The 25011-nt window shown below is 43.8% G+C and overlaps 1 protein-coding gene across 2 annotated transcripts in view; it reads left to right on the plus strand.

Moving 5' to 3' along the window:
• The window catches only part of dbn1 (drebrin 1), an 88604-nt gene that overhangs the window by 51630 nt on the left and 11963 nt on the right, over window positions 1–25011 (plus strand). Inside the window, exons 2-8 of one of the 2 annotated variants that reach the window (XM_007909886.2) lie at window positions 11618–11673; window positions 14591–14703; window positions 15577–15651; window positions 15819–15965; window positions 16692–16769; window positions 20466–20617; window positions 21974–22037. In XM_007909886.2, the coding sequence (XP_007908077.1) occupies window positions 11618–11673; window positions 14591–14703; window positions 15577–15651; window positions 15819–15965; window positions 16692–16769; window positions 20466–20617; window positions 21974–22037 (685 nt within the window). The remainder of the gene's footprint in view (window positions 1–11617; window positions 11674–14590; window positions 14704–15576; window positions 15652–15818; window positions 15966–16691; window positions 16770–20465; window positions 20618–21973; window positions 22038–25011) is intronic. The other variant, XM_007909887.2, reaches the window with a different exon arrangement.

Consider the following 25011-nt stretch of genomic DNA (forward strand, 5'->3'; position numbering starts at 1 on the left):
ACTTTACCGTGATGAGTTTTGAGACATTTCATTGTAATACTCGCTTTAAAACTGCAAATTGTTTTTCTTTTGGTTCTTTCTGGGGAACACTATCTGTGATTCCCAGTTTCTTTTTTTCCAATTACATTTTCTCCTATGTATTTTTTCATGCCTTCTAATTTCTCATTTGCACCCAGTCAGTCAGTTGATGCCTATTTGGAACTAGCACAGGCAGAAAGCTAACTTGGTAGTGACCATGAATATGTTATATACAAAGGGCAGAGAAGGGAAAGAAACGGTGTGTAGCCAGTGATAAGTATTTGAAGAGAAATAAAAGATATGCAGGAAAAGGGCAGGGCAATAGAATTATAGAATCCTAGAGCATTTGGCCCATCAAGGCTGTGTCAACAACAAAATTGCATTTGTAAAGCGCCTTTCACGTCGGGAGAACATCCCAAGGCGCTGGGCCTTTGAAAGAGCTATCAAATCAGTCCCACTCCCCTGCTCTTTCCCCATAGCTTGTAATTTTTTTCTTTTCAAGTAAATATCCAGTTCCCTTTTGAAATTCATTAATTGATATTATTAATATTAATATTGATTAATTAATATAAATGTATTAATCAAATAATAAATTAATTCAGTCAAATGGCCTGCTGTGCTGTCATTTCATTGACATCTCTAGTAACTTTAATGCTTGGTGTATTGGAGAGTATTGACTGCAGGTATAGCCGTTCCTCTGTATATTCCACATGTCCAGAGTAGAACACACTCAACACATGTAGCCAATGTTACGTAGATCCCTTTAACCCGGCATCTCTGTTTCTTCCATTGTTATAATCGGCTTCCATTATTGCATTCAAGCATTGAAGCTATTGCCTCTTGGAAACTTCAACCTAAAACTCACTTGCAACCCAAATGCTCCTTTTCCATCTTTCATTCTTCCTGTTCCCCAACCCCCTCTCTCACTCGCTCTTTATCTTTCCCATTCTTTCCTCTCTCTCTTCCTCTCACACTCTTAAACCTCCAGTTCCAGGTATAATCTCTACATCAACATTTACCTACTATTACTACAAAGTAACTGCTACCTTAAATTCAAATTCCTTCTCAATATCCTCAAAGTAGATTTTAACATACTCCTATATTCTGCATAAAAATGATCCCCGATTTTGAAGCGCTGCCTAGTCAGCTCTAACCTGCTGGCACACCACACAAACAGTTTTCTTCCATGTTCCAGTCTTGGAGATGGACACATTTATCATGATTAATGCATTGAGTGGATCAATGCACAGAAGGTTGCTGTATTTTAATTGGATTATCTGGTCTGAATCGCCCAGTAATCTGAATGTTTTAACTGAATGTCTATTCTTGTGATTATGTTCAGACATTGATTACAAAGTGAACCATTCGCTTGCTTGGGCTTGAATTTACGATTCAAGTTTATTCAGCCAATTTGTCAAGGAGAGGGAATGAATAGATTTCTAAATGTCTCGCAGTGTTTTTAATTTGATGTCGGAAATATTTTGTTCTGTGTCAACCCCATGCTGTGCAGTAAGTAGCGTGTTTGTGCTCAGAAACTGCTCTGTTGCTATTACACTTTATTTTTAATATTTACAATTGAGGGTAAGAAATTGGCATTTATTTTTGTTTGAATGAAAGATGCTACACAAAGTTGTGGATGTGAGAAGAAATCCCGGTAAGAGTTTGGCTTGGGCAACTTCAATTGTGTTATGGTATTCTTGGGTATAGCGGAGCATAGTGAGCCTTATATGGATTAATGATCATGGCAGTCTTGATTCCTGTTCGGTGACCTACACTGGAGTGTATGAGAACGATACCGACAACAACAACTTGCATTTCTATCGCACCCCTCATGAAGGGTAGAGTCTTTGATCCCAGTAAAAACCTGGGATCAAAGTAATATTAATTGCCAAAACCTGTGTAGGTAACTTGAGCTGATATCATGTCATGGACGTCATTGCCTGTGCTTGGAGGGTGATGCCTTTCTCCTGACTCAATCAAGTATCAGCCTAAGCCTTAATTGTAGATAATAATTGGGAAGGTTCCATATTTTGTGTCTTGTTTGCCTGAGGCCTCTGTTCTACAGGGTGTTCACAAAGTCCTGTTACCCCCATTTTGCTACACAGTGCACTGACCAATAACTGAAATATGTGGAAGAATGATGATAATTGTATTCAGAAATGTTTAATTGTGTTCAGCATAAGTGTTTAACTGTATTTAATAATAATAATCCTTGCATTTGAGTGGAGTCCTGTAGCTCAGTGGTTGGAGCACTCGCTTTGCAAGCAAGAGACCAGGCAGGGCGAAACCTTGGGCAAGTGTCCCACAAACAGTCATGGATTGAAATGACCAATTTTATTATTTTTTTGTTCTTGAGGGATTATCATCAGTGTGTGGAGTAAGGAAACTTCTCCAAGGTTTCACTCTGCCAGGAATCGAACCCAAGTCTCTCGAGCTTACAACATTGTATGGGGGAAATAAAAGAATCTTTCACTTTATTTTAGTTTGAGGTGTACAAATTACAATCATATCCTCTGGTTCTTCTAACTTGACTTTGCACCTGCATCCACCACATCAAGTCCATTTTTTAAAAAATAACTTGATTGTGGATTCCCGCAATGGAGTTTCTGTTTGTACAGTAGTTGATCACAGTACTCATGCTCAGCACCAAACATTGTGTTTATAACCTTCTCGATTTGAGAATGTAAGATAGCAGCACTTGCCTTCCTTGCATTGATGCCAGAAAAAAAAATTGTACTCCCCTGGTTGCTCTTTGCAGTGATGAAAATAAGAGATTGATCCTGAGAGCATAGCATTTGTGAATCCACTCGAGCTGTTTAATGCCAGATTGGATTCTTAAATAATAATATGAAAGTAAACCTAATTTACAGATTAATTATTCCCCAACCCCATATCCTGTGGTTTGAATGCATCTCCTGTCATTACCTTCCCACCTATTCCAACACAGCGTTACTTTGGTTGCTGGAAATGTGGGAACGAGTGAAAACCGGACCCGGTAATTACGACCTTTCAGATCAAATTATGAAATTGTAAAGTAGCCAGGGAAGTTTTTAACCTTCTGTTAACCTGACGTGGCACATCTTGGTGGTCAGAGAAGTGATTGACCAATTTATCTGGGTGTTTGTTGGCCAGGACACTGGGAGAAACTCTCTTTTCGAGTAGTGCCATGAGATTGTTAATGTTCACCTGAACAATTATTGGTGTACCAGAGGATGGGGGAGAAGGAGAGGGTAACCGAACCAGGAGATCAGTCAATAGAATATTTAGCCCATTATAGGACCAAATACAGAGGGATGGGAATAGTGGATTTTTATGACTAATATTTCAGAAATAATCTAAAGCCTCTAGACAATTGTGTATAACCTCGCTGACTATTATTACCGTGGAGAATCTTTATCATAACTGGAACAACTGTCCCAAAATTCCGATTTGAAGCCCTATCACCTTTTCAGAGAGAAGTTTTAGAGGGAGTGTTGTACATTGCTGTGTGTTGCATATTTATTGAGTAGAATTAGAGTGACAAAGTAGCAGCATTGATTATTCTGGATCAGATACAGCCGTTCTGTTATAATTTCTCATCTTGTTGGATGAAGATCCGGTATCAGAATGATATTCCGAGGATCACGAGCTGGAGTTGCTGATGCTGTCGGTTACCCTTTCACTTGCTTGCCTCAGATCCTGAAGTGAGAAATGAAGATGAAAGTGTAACATGTCCAAGTTTGTCTCATTAACGTATCTCTGGAGCTCCTTCTCCAGGGATATGAATTAATTATGTGATACGGAAACAGACTCCTTTCCAATCTATTGAGCTGTTGGGCTAATTATCATATTCTACATCTATACGGGCTTTTACTGCACAGTACCTATTACGTGACTGCTCTCTACATGTGACCAAAAATAAACATGCTTTAATCTTTCCTACCATCTCAGAAAGAGAATGGTGTACAAAGCTTGTGACCAATATACAATTTGGAGCTGAAAGAAGCCAATGCCTGGTGACATGATAGGGTGTGGTATCAAAACAGTGTTAATTGATCTGAAGGTTATCTCATTAGCCCAGAACCCGTATAGGTGAGTGGAGCTAGTCTATTGCTTTTCAGAGACTTTTTGCAAGCAGAGGAATCAAATCCGATACCTTCTGATCCATATGGTACATTTGTTCACTGCTGACAGTGACATGGATGACTGCACGTTTGCCCCTCATACACCTGGATACAGTTACATCTGTCACTTCACCAGAACTGTTGGGGAATTGGAGTGGATGTGAGGTGGGAGGGCGTATGTGGGAAATGGCGAAAATGCTGTGGGGTGTAAGAGATTCGGATGGTGACAACCAATACAGTAGTGTAATAATCCAAAGTTTATTAAGTAATACAAATAGCCTAACTTATTCTTAAAACTGAGACCATAGATGCAACAAAATCGATATCGATTCTACTGGGAAGTGCGCTATTGCTCCACAACAACTCCCAACTATTCCAAAGTTATATCTTTCTTTTATGTGTTTCTAATTCCATCTCCCCTTGTCACAGAGATAACCCCCATCCATTGCGGGCTGCTAGCGATCTTAGCGGGTTCTTTTCGCATTGGAAAATAACCAATAAGGAGAAAGAGAGATGGACAGGTTTTTGGGGGGATTCTGCTATCTCCCTGTTTCTTTGTCTTGAGATAAGCAGATTTCCACGAGTGCACTTCTCCCTCTGTTCCCTCTTGTTTTCACATCTGTGCTCAAGGACAAGATTACGCAAGCCTCAGATGGAGCATGACATGGGACCCAGGCACCAAACAAGGGAAAATTATCAGAACCTGACCTCAGCCGGGGTCAAGCCAATATATGCTAACCTTTGCTAACACTAATTGGCGCATGGACCCTCTCAGGGTCATTGAAACAAACAACCTTGTCCATGCCTAATAAGTAAGGAATGCTATACTAAAAACGATTATAAGTGTTTGGTTACATTTTAAAAGTATACAAATTAAAAACCTTAAAAACAGTAAGCACCATAAATATAATCATACAGGAAGTATCGGTGGGAGAGGATGTTAGATTCTGTTTTATCTGTCCAAGTGTGTGGACAGACAACAGGAGCTGTACATCAGTGATATCGTTTTGCAGGTCATGCAATCGTGTGCATTAGTTACACTGAACTCCAGAGAACTGCAGCATGAGCAGGTTAGATTATTTTGAACGCAGTTGAAGTATTGTATAGGTGGCTGAGGAGTTTCATCTAGTGTTGCGCTGGGTGTAAGTTAAGCTTAGCACTTCACTACATTTCTGGTGGCAGTGCTGCTAATGTCTCTTACTCGGAGACAGAGGTAGGGAATCAATAATTGCAAAAGATTTTCGCTGTTTAAAATTCCAATTCCTAGTTTCCTATGTCTCGGTTCAGTGACATTACACATCACTGTGCTGTATTCTCATGGTAGATCTTTATGGGAACATCTGGATTTGTTCAAATTGGATGAGCTGCTGAAATTGCATTGAAGATATTTTGAAATTTTATTTGAAAGAGTTGTTTCATTGACCACAAATAGATGTCATCCTAAACCACATGTTTCAATCAGAGCAGCTGCTAACCATAGGTCTGTGTGCGTGTATGTAATTGATTGAATGGTTCAAGAGAGAGATGAATGCCCTTCAGCACTATCCTCCTTGCCAATATTCTGTGGTCCTTCCAAATGTGTGTGTGTGAGAGAGAGATGCACACAACCATCACTATTGCTCTTTCATCCCTTTCTCTCACTCTTCCTCTTTCCCTTTCTTTTTCTCTTGACTTCTCATCTTTCTCATTCAAATGTTGTTGCATTGCAGCTTCAGTCACTGCAGTAGAAATATCTGCTGTAACATATATTCTGTTTTCTCTCTCTCACTCTCTCTCTCTCATTCAGTCTTTTTCACTCACTTTTTTTTGCTCTATTACTTTCTCTCTCTCCATAACCCCCACACGCTCCAGCATGGATTTCTCATCAGTAATGATGTCAGCAAATTTCTGCTTTGCACACATTTTTATTAATCTCTCAGTGACATCTTCTTTAAATTCATTCAATTAAATCACACGTTCAGTCATTAAATACTGTATCTGTGAAACGGGCATTTATTAATCTCGATATAGGAGCACTCCTTTTATATGCCTGTTTTTCTTTCATACTTACACACCTGGCAACCATTTTGTGAATTCAGGTGGACATTTTGTGAAGATTTGTGATGACTGAGCTGAATTTGTGTAGTGCAATGACAAAAATATTATAACTGATCCTTACACCCAGACCTTTGCCTTCAGAGGTGAAAGGATAATGGCTAGAGGTGGAGCTACAGTGTTAACCTATTACACAACCTCTAAGGGCAAAGTTCGATTGTGAGCACAAATAGGGATATGATAATGCTTGACTACTTAGATTTTGCAACATACCCTAACATTTGTATATCCATGCATTTGCAAGTGTGTTTCACATATAGAGTACATTTCAAAATGCTTTACAGGATTTTACTGTTAAAATTAATTGCAGTACTTTGTAGGTGAATGCAGCATCCAATTTGTGCACAATAATGTTCCACAAACAGCCAACAGTGTATCAGAAATACTAGGAGTGCTGTATTGTTGGAGGTAGGATGTTTTGGAATAACACTGCATAACACTGGAGCCCCCCTCTGCACCCTATTGTTTATTCTTTCACCTCTTGGATAAAGGGAGAAGTCAAAGTTTAGAAAAAGCTTTTTGTGTTGAGAAACAAAATTCAGCAATTGAAGGAAATGAAGCAAAGATAGTAAATCCGAGGATTACTAAAGGAGACAAAGTGGATTTTGTTATAATTGATGCTGTTCTCTTTGTAAGGTCCACGGTGGCAAATTACTTATAATTAAAACCAAACTCTTTAATCATTGCAGCCTATTTAAAAGACTGTCCAGTTGCGTGCTTTCAGTGTGGCTAAACTCTCAACATCTATTTTGTATATTTTGCTCAGGTGTAGATCCCTTGCTCTAGCAAATCATCCTACACCGCTGCCCCCAAAGGTGCTATTATTCCTGGAGTACAATTTCCCAAGTGTCGAGAGTCTTTTGCACAAATAGCTATTTTTCAAGTGTGAGACTAGAGAATGTTTTTTCCCCTTTCGCTTCTGATTGATCCTTTTATTCCCTCCTAGGCTAACACCTCTGGAGGCAAATTGAATCTCCCTCCTGCCGTTGCTGAGGTCAGATAACTCTCGGCACAGACCACAGATTGTACCTCCAAGTCTGTATGACTCTGTTTCTCATTAGACAGCTGGAGAGCAGTAGCTGAATTAAGATGGGATGGGGTCTTTGAGGCTGGTGGTGGTCTCTGAGCATTGAGGAGAATCTTGAGAAAGACCACCAAATCCGAACCATATTCTGCTTTCAGTTTATTCTGAGACCAGTTTATGCCCAGAGCTCTCTACCATATTCCCTAATCATTGAGAGGTTAATGAGGTGAAAATAGACACAACCATTGAGAAATATCTTATTTCATTTTCGGATTTGGGTCTGATTTTGGCAACAACCATATCTTCTGTCGATTTGACACATTCTGCCTCTCTCCACTCTCCCCTCCCCCTCCTTTTAATTTAACGATTGCGTTAGATTCAATGAAGTGATTTATGTTCTGGGTCATGCCAATCACTCAGAAAGTTGCCATGGAAACGTCGTTCATGCTGCGAGCCATTGGAACCCCTGTGCAGAACTGGTATTACATCAATTCCTGCTGATCTGAAATATTTTACTAACTTGGCAAATGAGAATTCATGGATATATAGTTTTAAAAAATATTTCTTGCATCAGGTTGGATAGGTTGTGTATAATTTTTATCCTGTACAGTATGAACAGTGGAGTCCTGTAGCTCAGTGGTTAGAGCACTCACTTTGCAAGTGAGAGACCTGAGTTCAATTCCAGGCAGAGGGCGAAACCTTGGGCAAGTTTCCTTACTCCACACAGAGCCTAATAATAATCCCTCCAAAACCAAAAACAATAATAAATTGGTCATTTTCAATCCACGACTGTTTGTGGGAAATTGCTGTGCGCAATTGGCTGCCGCGTTCGCCCACAAATATACAGTCAATTCACTTTTCAGTGTGTTCTGTGAAGCACTTTGGGATGTCCTCCCGACGTGAAAAGCGCTATATCAAATGCAAGGATTATTTTATTATTATAACATATTCCATGCTCAGAATACTTCATTCTAAACTGTGTCCTGCATTATACCTTTCTTTCAAAAGGTTTCTCTGGAGAGAAAATTAACGTAACACAGTACTGTCTGGCTCAGTTGGTAGTGCTCTTGCCTCTGGGTCAGAGGGTTGTGGGTTCAAGCCAGGAATTGAGCTCATCATGATGCTCCTGTGCAATGTCAGGGAAATGCTGCAGCTAGGTGTTAAAGATCTCATGGCCAAATTATGAAGAGGAAATATAAAAGAGTATGAGGGAAAAGCAGGAGAACAAAATTAAATGGGATTTAATTCTTCATTAATAATAATAATCCTTTGCATTTGATATTGCGCCTTATCATGTCTTTGAGATGTCTCAAAGTGCTTCACAGAATATACTGTAAAGTGAATTGACTATGTTTTGTGGGAGAAACAGGGAGCCATACCGGCATGAGGGGTAGAATGACCTCTGCTGTGAATCTCTATAATTCCAGGAGCAAGGAATTTCCCGAATGTTCTGGCCAATATTCTTCCTTCCAAATCTGACAATAAAGATTTTTTACGGTATTTTGAGCGTGAAGCGCGGCAGCCAATTGCACACAGCAGTGTCCCACAAACAGTCGTGGATTGAGTATACATCTCTGGGAAGATAACATAACCGTTCAAAGCAAGTCAATGCGTCTAGGTGTCAGCCTGGCTCAGTTGATAGCACTCTCATCATTGGGTCTTGTTGGTTGAAGCCCCGTGTCATTACTTTGAGCTTGGTCTAGGCTCTAGGCTTGCATTCTAATGGAATGCACTGCATTTTCCGAGGTATCATCTTTCAAATGCAATGTTATCTCAAGCTCCTGTCTATCTTTTCAGGTGTATGTTAAAGATCCTGTGACATTAATTGAAAAGAGAAGATAATTTCTCCCGGTGTCCTGGCCAACAATCCTACAATTTAAAACAAAATGGTCATTCACTTCATGAGCTGTGTGCAAATGGCCTACGCATTTATACACTGTCACTATGCCTCACTGTGTTTTCACTAAAAAAATTCCTGAGAAATTCAAATAACTACACACCCCCAAAAGACAACATGGCGGTGAGCAAACCATTTAGCCAATGTCTTGCACGGAATATCTAAGCCACCTGAACATCCCCTCCTCCCCAAAACCATCTAGGTCTGTGTTGCTCACTTTCACATTGCACAGTAGAATTTTTATCAACTAAGCCATCAAGAGTCCTTTAAATTCAATCCACTTCAAGCTAATTGTTTCACAGGGTTACGAGCTAAAAAGATCTTCAGTTCAAAGGTTAATGAGATGTCTCTGTATTGCAACAAGCAATTGGCTCAGTGTTGCCGTGGATTGTGGGTTTCAAATCTGAATGTAGATTATATGATGGCTTGAGAGCCTGCTGCACAGAGCTTGGGAATCTGGGCGCACACCATTGGTTTATTGCTGCTCTTTATCTTGGATGAACATTCTCTCCAAGTGGTGATGACATGCACGGTGAACCAAAGTCTGATCTTCTATGTTTCAGTGGAGCTTCTGCGGTCAACTACTGACTCTTCATGCAGGATGTCTGCAGATAACAACAAAAACAAATTACATTTATATATCATCTTGCACATAGGAAGGATGTCCCAAGCTGCTGGGCAATCAAGAACTTGCACCCGAGCTGGGGGGTTGGCCTTGAGGGGTGGAGGGTGGCCAAAGGCACGGTCAAAGAGGAAGGTGTTGTTGTTATTTGCAGATAATTCATTCTGTGCAACTGGCGCCAATGAGGTCACCGTCATACCTTGCTGTTGAAGGATTAAGTCAAGAAATCAATTTTTTCAGTCTGGATTGTAGTGCCTGTGACGCAGGATACTTTATGCTTGAAATAAATCTGACAATTTGATTGTGCATGTGTGTGTGTTTTTCGCTTTGTGTGGGGGCACTTTTTTTTCTTAGGATGATTATTGGATTCAGGATCAGCAAACTAAATAACAAAATTACATTTGTTCCAAAGTACCTCAGACCCAAATTGCATTCCTCCCAACAATAAAGTACTGGAGAAATTATTTCAAATCCAGTTTTACATAGCATACAAGGCTCTGAGTTAACAGACTCTGGTGGGCAGCTTACTGAGTTTCATCCGTATTCTGCCCATGTGATACTGATAGTCTTTCCAGCTGGACTTACTCTAGCAAATGTTTTAAGTTTCTGCCAACCAACAACGACAACAAATTATATTTGTATAGTGCCTTTCACGTCAGGAGGACTTCCCAAGGCGCTGGACCAGGCTCACACATGAAGAATGGGATCTTGGGCAAGATACCAGAGAGCACCTATATCTTTGGAATGGTCCATGCCCCGAGGAGAGGAGGAATGGCAACAATTATTTCCATAATCTATTTATTATTTGTATGTCGTTACTTCTAGCTCAACAACAACAAATTGCATTTATATAGCGCCTTTCACATCTGAAGGACGTCTCAAAGCGCTGGACACTGCAGTTTGTACCCGAGTTAGGAGTTGGAATCGAGGTGGCTCATAGTCTAGGATAACACTCCAGTACAATGGTGGTGGAACACTGCATTGTTATAGGTGCAACCCTGCAGATGAGATGTTAAAACCAAGGTCTTGTCTGCTTGTTCTTATGGATGTCAGAGAACCTATGGCATTATTTAAATAGAGAATGAAGTCTCTCCTGGTGTTCCGACCTACAATCCTCCAGATAACATTGATTGTTTACTTCATGGGTGTTTCTGGGACATTGCAGTCAATATCAAATACAAGGAATATTATTTAGAAGAGCAACCAGGAAAATTCTGTGTTTAGAGCCATAGTCTTTGAGTGGAGGGGTTTCTACACTTTATCTTCACTCTTCAGGAGTTCCAAAGATATTTGGGTCCCTAAAAGATTGAGAGTAAACCTGATGAAAAGTTGAGAGGGATGAACAATGCACAAACAAGCTGGTCATTTTTCCGGGATTGGGAATGCAAAACCAAAGTACTATACTTGAGGACACTGAGATCTAATTATGCTATTTCTTAACAGATTTCTGAATAAGAAAGTTGTAATTAGGGTGAATTTCTGAAACCCTGAATGATCTTAAAAATAAAGCATCATTCAATTTCTAAAACATTAAATGTATTCAATGATATCCATGTTTCAGAAGTACAGAAATTTCATATTTCCTTAAGAATGTAATAAATACCATAAAATAGACCCCCAAAAATTGGTGGATGCTGTGTTGATTGTCAATGTGTGTCCTGTGGAAAAAAANCAGGCTGAACAGTTTATAGGGATCTGTACAGACCAAGATTATTTTTCTGCAACAAAATGGTTTGTAAATTCATTAATGTCAAGCATTACAATGATTGGGGGGGAATTGATCTTGGTGATGAGACTGATATTGTTGTTGCCTTGGATCTGAGTTGATTGACAAGTCCTGAATTCCTTTTTTTTCACAGGGCCCTGTACACTTACGAAGAGGATACAGATAATCTTAAACTGGCAGATTCTGGAGGTATGTGATTAACCAACACAAGGGTTTCAACTGGGTTAAATACAGATTCACCAGTCATTCTGAAGCATCAATTATAGTTAAGCACCAGAGTAAACCAGCAACCTTACAGTGCAGAAATCTGTCTGACTGTGACAGATCTGAGCAGAGAGCCCAGCAGAGTGAGGAGGGAACTGAATGAGGAGGAGCAGAGTGAGACTTCTGTTAAGAACTTTAGTGAGATTGGGAATTCGGTGTAGAGAGTGAAGGAGGTATAAAAGTAAATAAACAATAAGATGAAAAATGTGGGAATATGACAGGACTGTTGAGACCGGTTGCATGCGCATTCCTGTGCCAGAGTTTCTGAGCTCGAGGAGAGGCTGGTGTCACTATAGCCTATATGAGGCTGAAGAGTTCATGGATCAAACATTTTAGGAGGTGGTCACTCCACAGCCACAGAGAGTTCAGAAGGAGAGTGAGTGGGTGACCACTCAGAATGGTAGGAAGAGGAGACAGGCAGGGCAGATATCCTCAAGAGTGTGGCACTAACAAACCTTTTTCCTGTGCTAAATACCGGTGAGGGTGTTGACACCTCTGGGCAGGGCAGTCAAAAGCAAATCACTGACCGCAGGTAAGAGTGCGAATGCTCAAGGCGACACAGGGAAGAGTGCCAAAGTAGTTGTCATTGGGGGCTTAACAGTCAGGGAGATAGACAGGTGTTTCTGCAACTGAAGACGTGTCTCGCATGATGTGTTGCCTCCTTGGTGGGAGGGTTGAAGACTTCACGGAACGGGTGCAAAACATTCTATGGGGGTATGGGGAACAGCCAGAAGCTGTGGCCATGTTGGAATTCACGAGGTAGGGAAAAATAAGGCTGAAATCCTACAGGGAGAGTTTCAAAAGCTAGGGAGAAAACTAAAGAACAAGACCTCAAAGGTGGTAATCTCTTATTATTCCCAGTGCCATGTGTAAGCGAGTATAGGAACAGCAGGATAAAACACATGAATGCATGGCTAGAGAAATGGTGCAGAAAGGAAGGCTTAGATTCTTGGAACGTTGGGACCAGTTCTGGCACAGATGGGACCTGTACAAGGTGGATGGGTTACACCTGAACAGGGCTGGGACCAATCTCCTTGCAGTGAGGTTAGCTCGTGCTGTGGGGGAAGGGTTTAAACTAATTTTGAGGGGGGAAGGGAAACAGGATGTAGCATCAGAGAGGAGAAACAAGGTACTTAGAGGGCTGGAAGGGATGAACAACAATCCAATAAGGATCAGTCCAGAAAGAGGAGTCATCAGATTGGGGGAAAATGCAGAGCATATTAAGTCGGTCTTGGAGTGCATGTGCGTAAATGCATGGAGTGAAAAATAAGATTGTGAGCTGTAGGCTTAAGTTGCTGTATAGGGTTATGATGTTGTGGCAGTAACAGAGACCTGGCTCAAACAAGGGCAGGAATGGGAGCTGAATATTCCAGGCTACAATGTATTCATGAGGAATAGAGAAGAAAAAAAAGGAGTGGGTGTTGTGGCATTATTGATCAAAGACACGGTTACAGCCCTGAAAAGGGACAATGTGCTAGAGGGTTCAAAAACAGAATCTATTTGGTTAGAGTTAAGGAACAGAAGGTGATCCAACTTTTTGGCTACCGTGGGCCAGATGCCCTATTTGAAAAAGGTCCAACCTGAGACCATTTCAAACATTTGAACTTCCACTCCCTCCCTGGCAGGGCAGGAGCTGATGCTTGGGAGGAGAGTGGAGTCAGAGGTTGGGCCACAGCGCGGCGAGTGAATAATACCGGCCATTATTGCAGTCTGTCAGGAAGGCAAGCGAGTCTCTTACCAACCCTGTCCTTAGCAACCAACCATCAAATACGGCCACTGCAGATAGTGATCCGCACTTGGGAAAGAGATTGGGTGAGAGGGGGATTGAGGCGGGGGGAAGAGGGAAGGAGAGAGAGGAGGGAAGGAGAGAGAGGAGGGAGGAGAGAGAGGAAGGAGGGGGAAGGTAGAGAGAAGAGGGGGAAGAGAGAGGAGGGAAGGAGAGAGAGGAGGGAAGGAGAGAGAGGAGGGAAGGAGAGAGAGGAGAGAAGGAGAGAGAGGAGGGAAGGAGAGAGAGGAGGGAGGAGATAGAGGAAGGAGGGGGAAGGTAGAGAGAAAAAGAGGAAGAGGGGGGAGAGAGAGGAGGGAGGAGAGAGAGGAAGGAGGGGGAAGGTAGAGGGAAAAGGAGGAGCGAGAAAGAGCAGGAGAGAGGGGGGAGAGAGAAGAAGGGGGAAAGAGAGGAGGAGGAGCGGTAATATTCCCTCAACAACAAGATTTCATTTATAGAGCGCTTTTCACATCGGGAGGACGTCCCAAGACGCTGGACAGTTGGATCAGGACCCGAGCAGCGGGGAAATGGTCAGGGTGAGGGTAGGGAAGGGAGGGAGCGAGGAGGGGGTAGAGAGTCGAGAGGGGAGGTGAAGGCACGGTCGAAGAAAAAGGTCTTGAGTCCGGCCTTGAAGGAGGAAAGGGAGGAGGCGGCGAAGGCACTGGGGGATGGAGTTCCAGAGCCTCGGGGCTGAGAGGCTGAAGGCCCGGCCACCGATGGTAGGGCGGTTGGGGCAGGGAATATGAGGAACGGAGGGTACGGGCAGGTAAGTAGGGGGATAGTAGGTCGGAGAGGTAGGAGGGAGATAGGCCGTGAATGGCCTTGTAGGTGAGGATGAGGATCTTGAATTCGACAACAGTAGTGGGTGAAGCAAGCGAAGGGTCAATCTCCCAGAACGCATACATATTTTTACTTATTCTCTGACCATTCTCGCAGTCAACCTGATACAATGTGGCTGTTCCGAGTGAGGATGTGTGTCCGGACAAAGAGCATTTGTAAATCACTGAGAGTTCTATGGCTAAACGTAAACAGTGCCATGCTTATGATGTCCCTGAATTTTTCCTTCCCATTATCCAGCTGGTGGCCTGCAGGAGATTGCCATAAAATTCGACAACCAAAGTGTGATGTACGGTTTCTGCAGCATCAAAGACTCTGGTTCCGGCCTGCCTAAATACGTTCTGATAAACTGGGTGAGTACACAGGAGGTGGTGTGTGATGGCATGCTGCATGAACTTCACACACTATTCTTGGAACCCTCTCCCAAACCCCTTCTACCTTGTGGCTTTTCTCTTTGCCTTCAAAGTCTGTTTCTTTGACTCTGCCTTTGGTCAACTCCCCCCTCCCTCACTGTTCAACGATTACTCTTCATCATTGTGAAGTGCTGCAAATTGTTCCGGCTGCTTGAAAGGAGGTTTAGTGCATATTATTGTTGGATTATAATGGGTTTCCCAGTTTCTGCCCATCTGGCAGCTCCCAAAGTTTTAAAAAAAACAATCTGCAACTCTTATCTTTCAAAAACCTTCAATGGTTTTTTATTGCCAAATAACTCTCTGGTTCCTTTTTGAATTTGCTGACACAATCTTCCTCCATTACACATAATCATCATTCTCTCTATAAAGCAATTAAATGATTATTCTTTCTATTTTCCTTCTTCTGATTTTGGAATACTGCTTCCCCTCGGTTTCTCACTAGACTTGAGGAGTGATTCCCAACACAACCATAGTGGGGCCAACTGCATTTTTCTAGTCTAATCCCATTACTCTGCTCTTTCCCGTAACAAAATCAATATGATTTTTCCTCCAGTATTTAACCAATTCCCTTTCAAATACTGTTTTGAAGTCGGCTTGATCAGCATTTATGGGTGAGGCATTTTACATTCCTCTGTGTTCAGTCCCGAGATGAATCCATGCTGCAGTTCCATGAATGGAAGCAGATTCCTCCAGTGGGAGTTTGGAAAGTGCATGCAATGTGAGAGAGGGTTTAATTCCTGTAATCTCCATGTGTTTGGGCCCTAGGTGGGGAGGCCTCTGTAGGTGTAGGAATTCATTCTCGTCTTTTTGTAGGTGGGTGAAGATGTGGATGATCATCGGAAGTGTACCTGTGCCAGTCACGTAGCCACAATCGCAGACTTCTTCCAGGCAAGTTCTTTATACTGCTGTATGTTATGTGGGAGCAGTCTGTCCCAGAGAGCTAAACGACTACCAAGTTCCTGCCCTGCTATTACTTGAGTGAGTGAGTGTGCCCAAGTCTGTGAATGATATTCACCTCCAGTGATGTGCTTTCTTTCTCCTCCCATTTCAAACAGGGGGCTAACGTCATTGTTAATGCCAGCAGCCCAGAGGATGTGGACTCCACTGCTATCCGTCAGAAACTGACCAATGGCACAATAAACGTTTCAAGCCCAGTATTGCGTCGGCTGCATCTGAAGGAGGAGGAGGAGTTGGCTCCAGTGGTGAGTAGTGCATCAGTGATGCTTTGAGAGTGATGTGCAGTGAGTGGAGGCAGTGGTTGTGCTGGGAGGTAGAAATGAGGGGCAGCTCCCTCACTTTGTTGCTCCTAATAATCTGGGACACTGCTATGCGCAATTGTCTGACGCATTTCACTCACAAAATATACATTCAGTTCACATCACACTATATTCTGTGAAGCGCTTTGAGATGTCTCAATGTTGTCTCGAAAACATGATAAGGCACAATATCAAATGCAAGAATTCTTCTTATTATTAAAAAAGCACTGAGAATATCAGATTAGGAAGGAAGAATATTGACCAGAACATTCAGGAAATTCCCTGCTTCTAGAATCAAAGATTCACAGCAGAGGTCATTCTACCCCTCATGCTGTTATGGCTCCTTTTTTTGCCCACAAAATATACAGTCAATTCACTTTACAGTATATCCTGTGAAGCGCTTTGAGACATCTCAACAATGTGATATCAAATGCAATGATTATTATTAATGAATCCATTTAATTCCGTTCTCCTGCTTTTTCCTCATACCCTTTTATATTTTCTCTTCACAATATGGCCATGATATTTTTAACACCTAGCTGCAGCATTTCCCTTTCACTGCACTGGAGCATCATGATCAGCTCAACTCCTGGCTTGTCTTGCAGGGTGGGGGTGGGGAGAGAATGGGTAATATGCTGACTGAATCCACAAGGTTTTTNCCTCCAATTTTAGGGGACAACATATCAGAAGACGAATGCTGCAATTGAAATGAAACGAATCAACCGAGAATTATTCTGGGCGCAGGCAAAGGTAATATAGATTTATTTGGAGAGTTTCTCCCAGTTATTCTGATTTGTATTCCCTTTCTAATCCACATTTATCACCTGTTTTGAATTTATTGGGTGTTACTAGTGCAGATTAGCTATCGTGTTTGCTTATATAACATTCACTTTCATTTCTAATCAATTTTATTTTGTGAAGTGTTTTGAGGTGTTGATTTTTACAAGAAAGATGCATTTCTTGTAAAACAATCCATGACTGTTTGTGGAACACTGCTGTGCACAATTGGTTGCCGCTTTTCGCCCACAAAATATACAGTCAATTCACTTTACAGTATATTCTGTGAAGCACTTTCAGGCTCTCGAAGACGTGACAAGGCGCAGGGATTATTATTATTTCCCTCCAAAATGTCTGATCCCTCTCCAATAAAGCCCTTACTATCTATGACCTCATCCTGGATGAGCACATTGATATTATTGGGTTTAGGGGAACCTGTCTCTTCCCCAGTGACCCCATCCCCCTCATTGAAGCCTCCCCTCCTGGTTACACTTTTCACCACACCCCCTGCCCTAACCAACAAAGTGGCGGGGTGGCTCTCATCTCCCAAGCTTCCCTTGGTCTAACCCCCTATTCTTCTGGCTGTTTCTCCTCCATTGAACACCTCACCCTCTACCATCCCTCTCCTCTCTCCCTCACAATTCTCCCAGTTTACCACCCCGCCCCAAACCTTCTGGCTCCTTCCTCACCGATATCTCCGCACTCCTCATCCCTGTCCCTCTGCACTGAACCCCTGCTTAAAATGGGCGATTTCAACCTCCACATAAACTCCCCTTGCACCACTTCCTCAGATTTCACTGCATTCCTCTCCTTAAACCTCACCCTCCACATCAACTCGCTGACCCACAACCGAGGCCACTCCCTCGACCTCGTCATCATGCATGGCCTTGCCATTTCTGAACTGTCCATCAGAGACAAGGCCATCTTGGACCACTTCCTCATCTCCCTTTACTCCCGCATCCCCCTCCCTTCTTCCAAGCTCTCCACCATCTTTTTCCGCCCCTGAAAAAAGCTTTCCCCTGAGTCCCTCACAAATACCCTCTTCCTCAGACCTCTCTCTCTAGCCCTCCACCCGCAGCGATCTGCTGAATGACCATCTCTCCACAACCTTTAATTCCCTGGCTCCTCTGAAATCCAGGACGGTTTCCGAATCCATCCACTCCCCCTGGTCCAACAGTCATCTCCGCTCATTTAAAACTCAAACCCGGACGTTCGTGCGCAGATGGCAGAAATCCAACCTCACGATTCACCACCTGTGGCTCGAGCACCTCCGCCTCTCCCTTTCACAGGCCAAACCTGCCTAGACACTGTTTTCCACCATCCATCACCTCCTTCATGCATCTCCTCAAGCTCCCTCTATCCTCACATCAAACGCCAAGTGCGAAGAGGTCCTAGACTTCTTTGCTTCAAAGATTGAAAACATCCGCTTGGCTGCATCGTTCTCACCCCCCACCATGTTCACTTCCATGTCACCCAGTCCATCCACACTGCCTTCTCCCTCCGCCACGCCTCCTGCCACTCCCCCCTCCTTACACTCCTTTGATCCTCTTTTCTCCCTCTTCCCTCTCAACCACAATCATGAAGGCATGAAGTTGACCACCTGCTGCCTCAATCCTCTCCCCACCCAGCTGCTTGTCACTCAATTCTCCCTCTGCCCGCTGCTGACCAACACGGTCAACCAGGCTCTCACCTCAGGCTTTATTCCACTGAAAACCGCTATTATGTCACCCATCCTCAAGAAACACACCCCTGATCCCTCTAATCTCTCAAACTACCATCCCATTTCCAACCTGCCGTTCCTTGCCAAAGTCCTGGAACGCATTGTTGCAGGTCAACTTTGGTCACACCTCTCCCTCCACACTTTCTTTGAGCCCCTGGAGTCTGGTTTTCGCCCTGCCCACAGCACAGAGACGGCGCTTGTCAAAGTCACAAACTATGTCCTCTCTATCTGTGACCAGGGCTCCCTTTGCCTCCTCATTCTCCTGGATCTCTCTGCTGCGTTCGACACACTTGACCACGCCATCCTCCTCAACCGCCTCCTCCCACATTCACCTTAGTGGGACCGCACTCGCATGGTTCGAGTCCTACTTAACCAACCGCCTCCACTTCATCTCAGCAAATGGTTTCTCCTCTCACCCCCACCTGGTCACCTGCGGTACCCCAGGCCTCCATCTTGGCTCCCTTTCCCTCATCTATATGCTCCCTCTTGGCAATGTCATCTTCAGACACAGGGTAAATTTCCACATGTATGCAGATGACACACAAATCTACTTTGCCTCCTCCAGTATTGACTCCAGGTCCACTGATGTTCTATCAGCTTGTCTGGCAGACATCAGGGCCTGGATGAGTGCAAACTTCCTGCAGCTGAATGTGGACAAGACGGAAGCCATACTCCTTGGCTCCCATCAATGTCTTCACTCCTGTGGATCTGAACTCCTCAACCTCCCTAGACTCTCCCTCAGACTCACCGAACCAGTGCGCAACCAGTCCGGTTCGACCCCCAACTGTCCTTCCATCCACCTCCACCACATTGCACGCCTCCCACCGTACCTTACCCCAAATGCAGCCGAAACCATCGTGTCACCTCCCGTCTAGATTACTCAAACCCAGTCCTCGCCGGTCTTCCCAGCTCCACTATTCAAAAAATCCACCTCACTCAGAACTCTGCTGCCCGCATCCTGACCCGGAACAAAATCCGTACCCACATCTCACCAGTTCTGGCCAGGCTCCACTGGCTCCCCGTCACCAAAGGGATTTGAATACGAGATCCTTGACTTCAAGATCTTCACACTCATGTTCAAATCCCTTCATTTTTGGCACTTCCCTACCTTTCCAACCTCCTCACTCCCCAGTCCACCACCCGTCACCTCCGCTCGGCTGGCACTGGCCTCCCTTGAGCCCTCCACTCCACCTTTGGAGATTGCGCATTCAGCCACTACGCCCCAAAACTCTGGAAAACTCTCTCTCAATCCCTCCGCCTTGCCCCCTCTCCCCTTTTCCAAGTCCCATCTGAAAACCTTCCTTTCTGACCAAGCTTAAGGCCACCTCTCTCCCACACACCCCCAGTTCGGGGTCAAGCTTCGCCAATGTTAAGCGCTCCTAAATGCTACCCTGCGTGGAGGGCACTATGTAAATGCAAATTGTTGTTGAAAATGTAAGTTATTTTTATTATTCGTGCTGTTTTAAGGGGATCACAGTGTGTCTGTCCCGTGTTCTGTTAAATAGAGACCGTGGGATGGTTGTCATTTCTTTCCCCTCCTTTCATGTAATGGTGCTTCAGAATGCACTGGATGGAAGAGAAGAGCAAGTGCAACACTGGTACTACTATATCTGTTTCTCTATCTGCCTCTCTTTCTCTGCTCCCCTTTCCTTTCCCAGGGGAAATTGGAGGCTGACCTCAGGGCTTCCCCATTGAAAATCGAATGGTGAGAGAACAAGAATAAACGGAATCCAGTACACGTACCTGCAATGCTCATCCCATTTTCCCTCAACTTCCTTTCCCCCTGGCCTGAGAGTACCATTCATGCATTTCCCACCTCCTCCATTGAAATGTGTACTAGGATTATATTCCTCCTCCTCTAACACTGGTGAAATGAACCAGTTCCAGTAATATGTGCCAACCTTTTTCCCTCTCTTTCCCACCCCTACCCCACTTTCTCTCTGCTTTAGAGAGAGGAGGAGCTAAGAAAAGAGGAAGAGCGAAAGAAAGCAATTGAAGAAAGAGAGAAATTTGAAAAGGAGCGAATGGAACAGGAGAAGAAAGAACAAGAAGAAAGGGAGAGAAGGTACAGAGAGCGAGAGAAACAGATAGAGGAAGAAAGGTATGGCTGATTCTTGGAGAAGCTGCTGTAAGTGGGGACTGGTAGATGAAGCAGAGGGTGACAGGAACAAGCTCACTTGACGTACTGCAGGAGACTTCAAATTCTGAATCCCGATTCGCTGGCAGTGTCCTCAGTTCCGCGGTTGTGCTTCGAAAGCCCCTCACGCAACCATGGAAACCAGGACCACCTCACAGCAGTTACTGAAATGAATACTCCATTCCCCTTCCCCTATCCTGCCCCCTCCATTTACTTTGGCGACAGTCAACTGAATGAATGGGTGAGTTTAACATGCACCCATCTGGAGTGTTCCCGCTGAAGCACACAAGTAGTGAAACCTGCTCCACTGGAGTTGGGGCAGGGCACAGATGCCATTGTAGAGGGACACTCTAGACATATTGGAACAACAGTGTACGGTGACCCTCAGTTCTGACTACCTGCCTATTGAGTGGTGCCCAGTGCCCATTGACTTCTGGTGCCCAGTGGTTCTAATTCGCCAATCACTGCATTACAGTTTGTGCAATGTTTGTATGGGACAGATTAACTGCAACATCTGAGTACAATTCAACAGTTATTACACTTCAAAGCTCATTGTGTGAAGCACTTGAAAACATTTCATCATGACAAAGTGCCATGCTATGTGGGAAGACTAAATTTATTTATTATTTGAACTTTGAAGCCAGAGGATAAATGTCAGCAGATTATTTGACCAAAGCAAATCCACAGACAAACAATGCCTTCCAGCAGGAGCACTGGATAGTGATCTGTATGATCAACCATTTCTCTGGACTTACCCTTAAAATGTTAGTGTGCAATGAATTTTCAAAAAATACTTAGTCTTAGTTTGGAAAAAACATCTTTCAAATTGAGACTCAATTTAAGAATTTTCCAAAATTTTGCACTGCAGTTATAAGTTACAATCTTATATTTTAAGACAATGGGCTGGAAACCCATTAGGTATTTGGGGCGTCTGAAAGGACGATTCCTAAAGGATTTTCTCCTCCCTTAGCACTGTGGTATATTTCCTACTGTGGCTAAAAACGGGTAGTACAGACTAGGATTGTGACTTGAGACTCTTTGACCTGTGCAGCATCATCCTACGTGAAATATCTAACCACAAGGGCCATTAGCTCACCTGATATATTTCAAACCTTCAAATTGAAGAGGTAATCCACTGGTGTGTGCTTGAGCACAAGCTCTCTGGGCTGCAGAGTTGTGAACATTATTCACATACTAGCCTAACCTGTGGACTATCTCTTTGTGAAAATCATCACAATTTAGCCTGATCTTGAATTGACTCTTCTGCTGTTGCATCACTCTTCATTTTGATACACTTCTTCATTTTTTCTTTAATTTTAGGAAGAAACTGCAGAACCTGGAAACTGACGATATGCAAGATACAACCAGGCAAACCGGCATCTGGGTTAGTGAGGCTTCCAATTTCTTGTTAGGAATGCTCCTTATCATGTGATGGGTGTACAACAAAACAGTGCCATGTGCTCGTGTCTCCCTTCAGGAGAATAGAGGTTAGAATCGGGGAATCTGAGTCAATTTTTTTTAATGGAGACAGATGGGCAATTCAAATCCTTCCAACTCACCAAATCTCTAAAATAGTCCCACATCCAAATCTCTTTTGCAATAAATCCCTTATAAACATGCTTAATAAACCAGGATCTTTTCTACGCTGCCTGTATAAGAATCCCTGATATAAGACAATTCATACCTTTTATAAAATGCATTTTGATCTACTAATATCTCTATTGCTGCAACCCAACCTAGGTCAAAATTTACCCTATTTAGCTTGTTTGCTTTGATAAACTAAAACTGCTTAACCTTCTCTGCCCCTACCCCCTCCCCACCACCACCCATGAAGTACTCCACTATCACAAAATACACCAATCAATATTCTAAGTAGAAATAATCAAAATCATTTTGGAGCTGGCTGACGTGAGTGATGTGCAACATTAATGTTTGAGTCTCAGCCTTAGGGGTAGGCAGACTTGAATGGTGCACACTCAAGGCATTTACTAGCTGTGTTTGATTTAGAAGCCATGCTATGCTCCCATTCCCATTTAATGAATCCTGTTCAGTTGCCAAAAGCTGCCACTACAGTTTGTTCAGCACCACCCGTTGGATATAATGTGTGCATCAGCAACGAAACTCTTCAAATGGCAGCTTTGCTGCAACCATCGCTTGACAGCATAAAGAAGTGCTACATGGTGATTTAATTTTAAATGCCAATTGAAGTTGGTATAATCACTGATAACGGATACAAAATGGATTTGACATAATATACTATGATAACAACAACAAAATTACATTTGTATAGTGCCTTTCACGTCGGGAGGACGTCCCAAGGCGCTTTACAGACAGCGTTTCGGACCCGAGCTGGGGGTAGGGATCAGGGAAGGTGACGGGCAGGCGGGGAAGCAGGGAGATCGAAAACGGGTCAAAGAGGAGGTTCTTGAGAACGGTCTTGAAGGAGGCAAGGGAGGGGGCGAGGCTGCGGGACTGGGGATGGAGTTTCAGAGGGTGGGGGTAGAAGGCCCGCCCGCCAATAGTGGGATGAGCGAGGCAGGGACGTAAAGCAGACCAGAGGCCGCTGAGTGGAGGGAGGGAGCAGGATGGTAGGGGGTTAGGAGGTCGCAGAGATAGGGAGGAGCAAGACCATGGAAGGCTTTGAAGGTGAGGACCAGGATCTTGTACTGTATCCTCTGTGTGATGGGAAGCCAGTGGAGTCAGGTGTGAATGGGAGTGATAGGATCACCAGAGCCTGGTGCAGGAGAGGACACGGGCAGCATAGTTCTGGATGATCTGCAGCCTATGGAGGGAGGAGTTGGGGAGTTCGACAAGCAAGAAGTTTGCATAGTCAAGCCTCGATGTAATGAAAGTGTGTATGAGGGTTTCTGCGGCCTGCGGAGTGAGACAGCGGAGAAACCAGACGATGTTGCGGAGGTGGGAAGGCAGAGCGGGTCGTGGCACTGATGTGGGATAGAAAGGATAGTTGAGGGTCAAACAAGACCCTAAGGTTCCGGACTGGTTCAGTGAGGTGGAATGTGCAACCATGGATGGTGATGCTGTCAGCGTCAATCAGGAGAGCCTCGGTCTTATTGACGTTCAACTGAAGAAAAATTAGAATGTCTGTCACACATCAAGTCCTGGAGTCAAGGCTGGAGGCAGAGAGGTAGAGTTGGGGTTCATCCACATATATGTGGAAGTTGACCCCATATCTGCGGATGATGTCACCAAGAGGGAGCATATAGATATTAAAGAGGAGGGGACCAAGGACAGAGCCCTGAGGAACTCCGCACAAGACAGTGCAGGGGCTAGAGGATAAAACGTTTGAGGAGATGAAGTGGAGGCGGTGTGAGAGATATGATCTGAACCTGTCGAGGACAGGGCCATGAAGATTGAGGTGAGAGGAGAGGCGGTGGATAAGGATAGAGTGGTCAACGGTGTCAAAGGCAGCAGAGAGATCAAGGAGGACGAGGAGGCAGAGGGAGCCCTGATCGCAGATGGACAGAATGTCATTTGTCACTTTGACCAGGGCTGTTCCTGTGCTGTGTGCGGCACCGAAACCCGATTGGAGGGGTGCGTAGAGGGAATGGTAGGAGAGGAAGGAGCGAAGCTTGGAAGCAACAATTCATTCCAAGACCTTGGAGAGGAAAGGGAGGTTGGAGATGGGGTGGTAATTGGAGAATAGAGATGTTTCCAAGGAGAGTTTTTTTAAAAGATAGGAGTGATGTCAGCCGTTTTTAATGGGATGGGAGCAGTACCAGTGGACAGGGAGAGGTTTATTATGTCAGTGAGTAGAGGGGCAATGATATCATGGTCTCTACAAGAATGTGCAGCATATTTTGATCTAATATCTTTTCCAATAAACAAATATAAAATCTTATCTGCTTGGTTCGCTGCTACAATGCACACTTGTATAACTCACACAGATTTGTCAGGATCTCTGCTATCAGCCCTTCCCCGAAACACACACACACACACACGCGCACACACACACACAACCATGCTCTGCTATATCAAGATTTGGTATACTCCTATGTAACACATTTTGATGTAGGAGCTTCAGTCTTCTACCACACAGTTTTTATATAATATATTTATATATTATATATCTAACACAGTTATATTTACATTCGCGGATCATTGGATTCTGGAGATCCTGCCTTTCCCCTTTTGCTGGCTTTCGTCTATGAGGCAACCATTTCCCTTCATATGCATTTCGACACACCCAAAGTGACATCGGTGGAGGTGAGGAAGGTTCCCGAGTAACATTAAATCACTATGTTGCATTTCTTAGGCTGTACAGTCATGGTGGCAGCAAAGCTGTCATTTGAAGGTTTTGGATGCTGTAATGCTGGGGCGGACTTGTGGTCCTAACCTTG

Source organism: Callorhinchus milii, unplaced genomic scaffold (genome assembly GCF_018977255.1).
Source record: "Callorhinchus milii isolate IMCB2004 unplaced genomic scaffold, IMCB_Cmil_1.0 Scaffold13, whole genome shotgun sequence".
Taxonomy (NCBI): Eukaryota; Metazoa; Chordata; class Chondrichthyes; order Chimaeriformes; family Callorhinchidae; genus Callorhinchus; species Callorhinchus milii.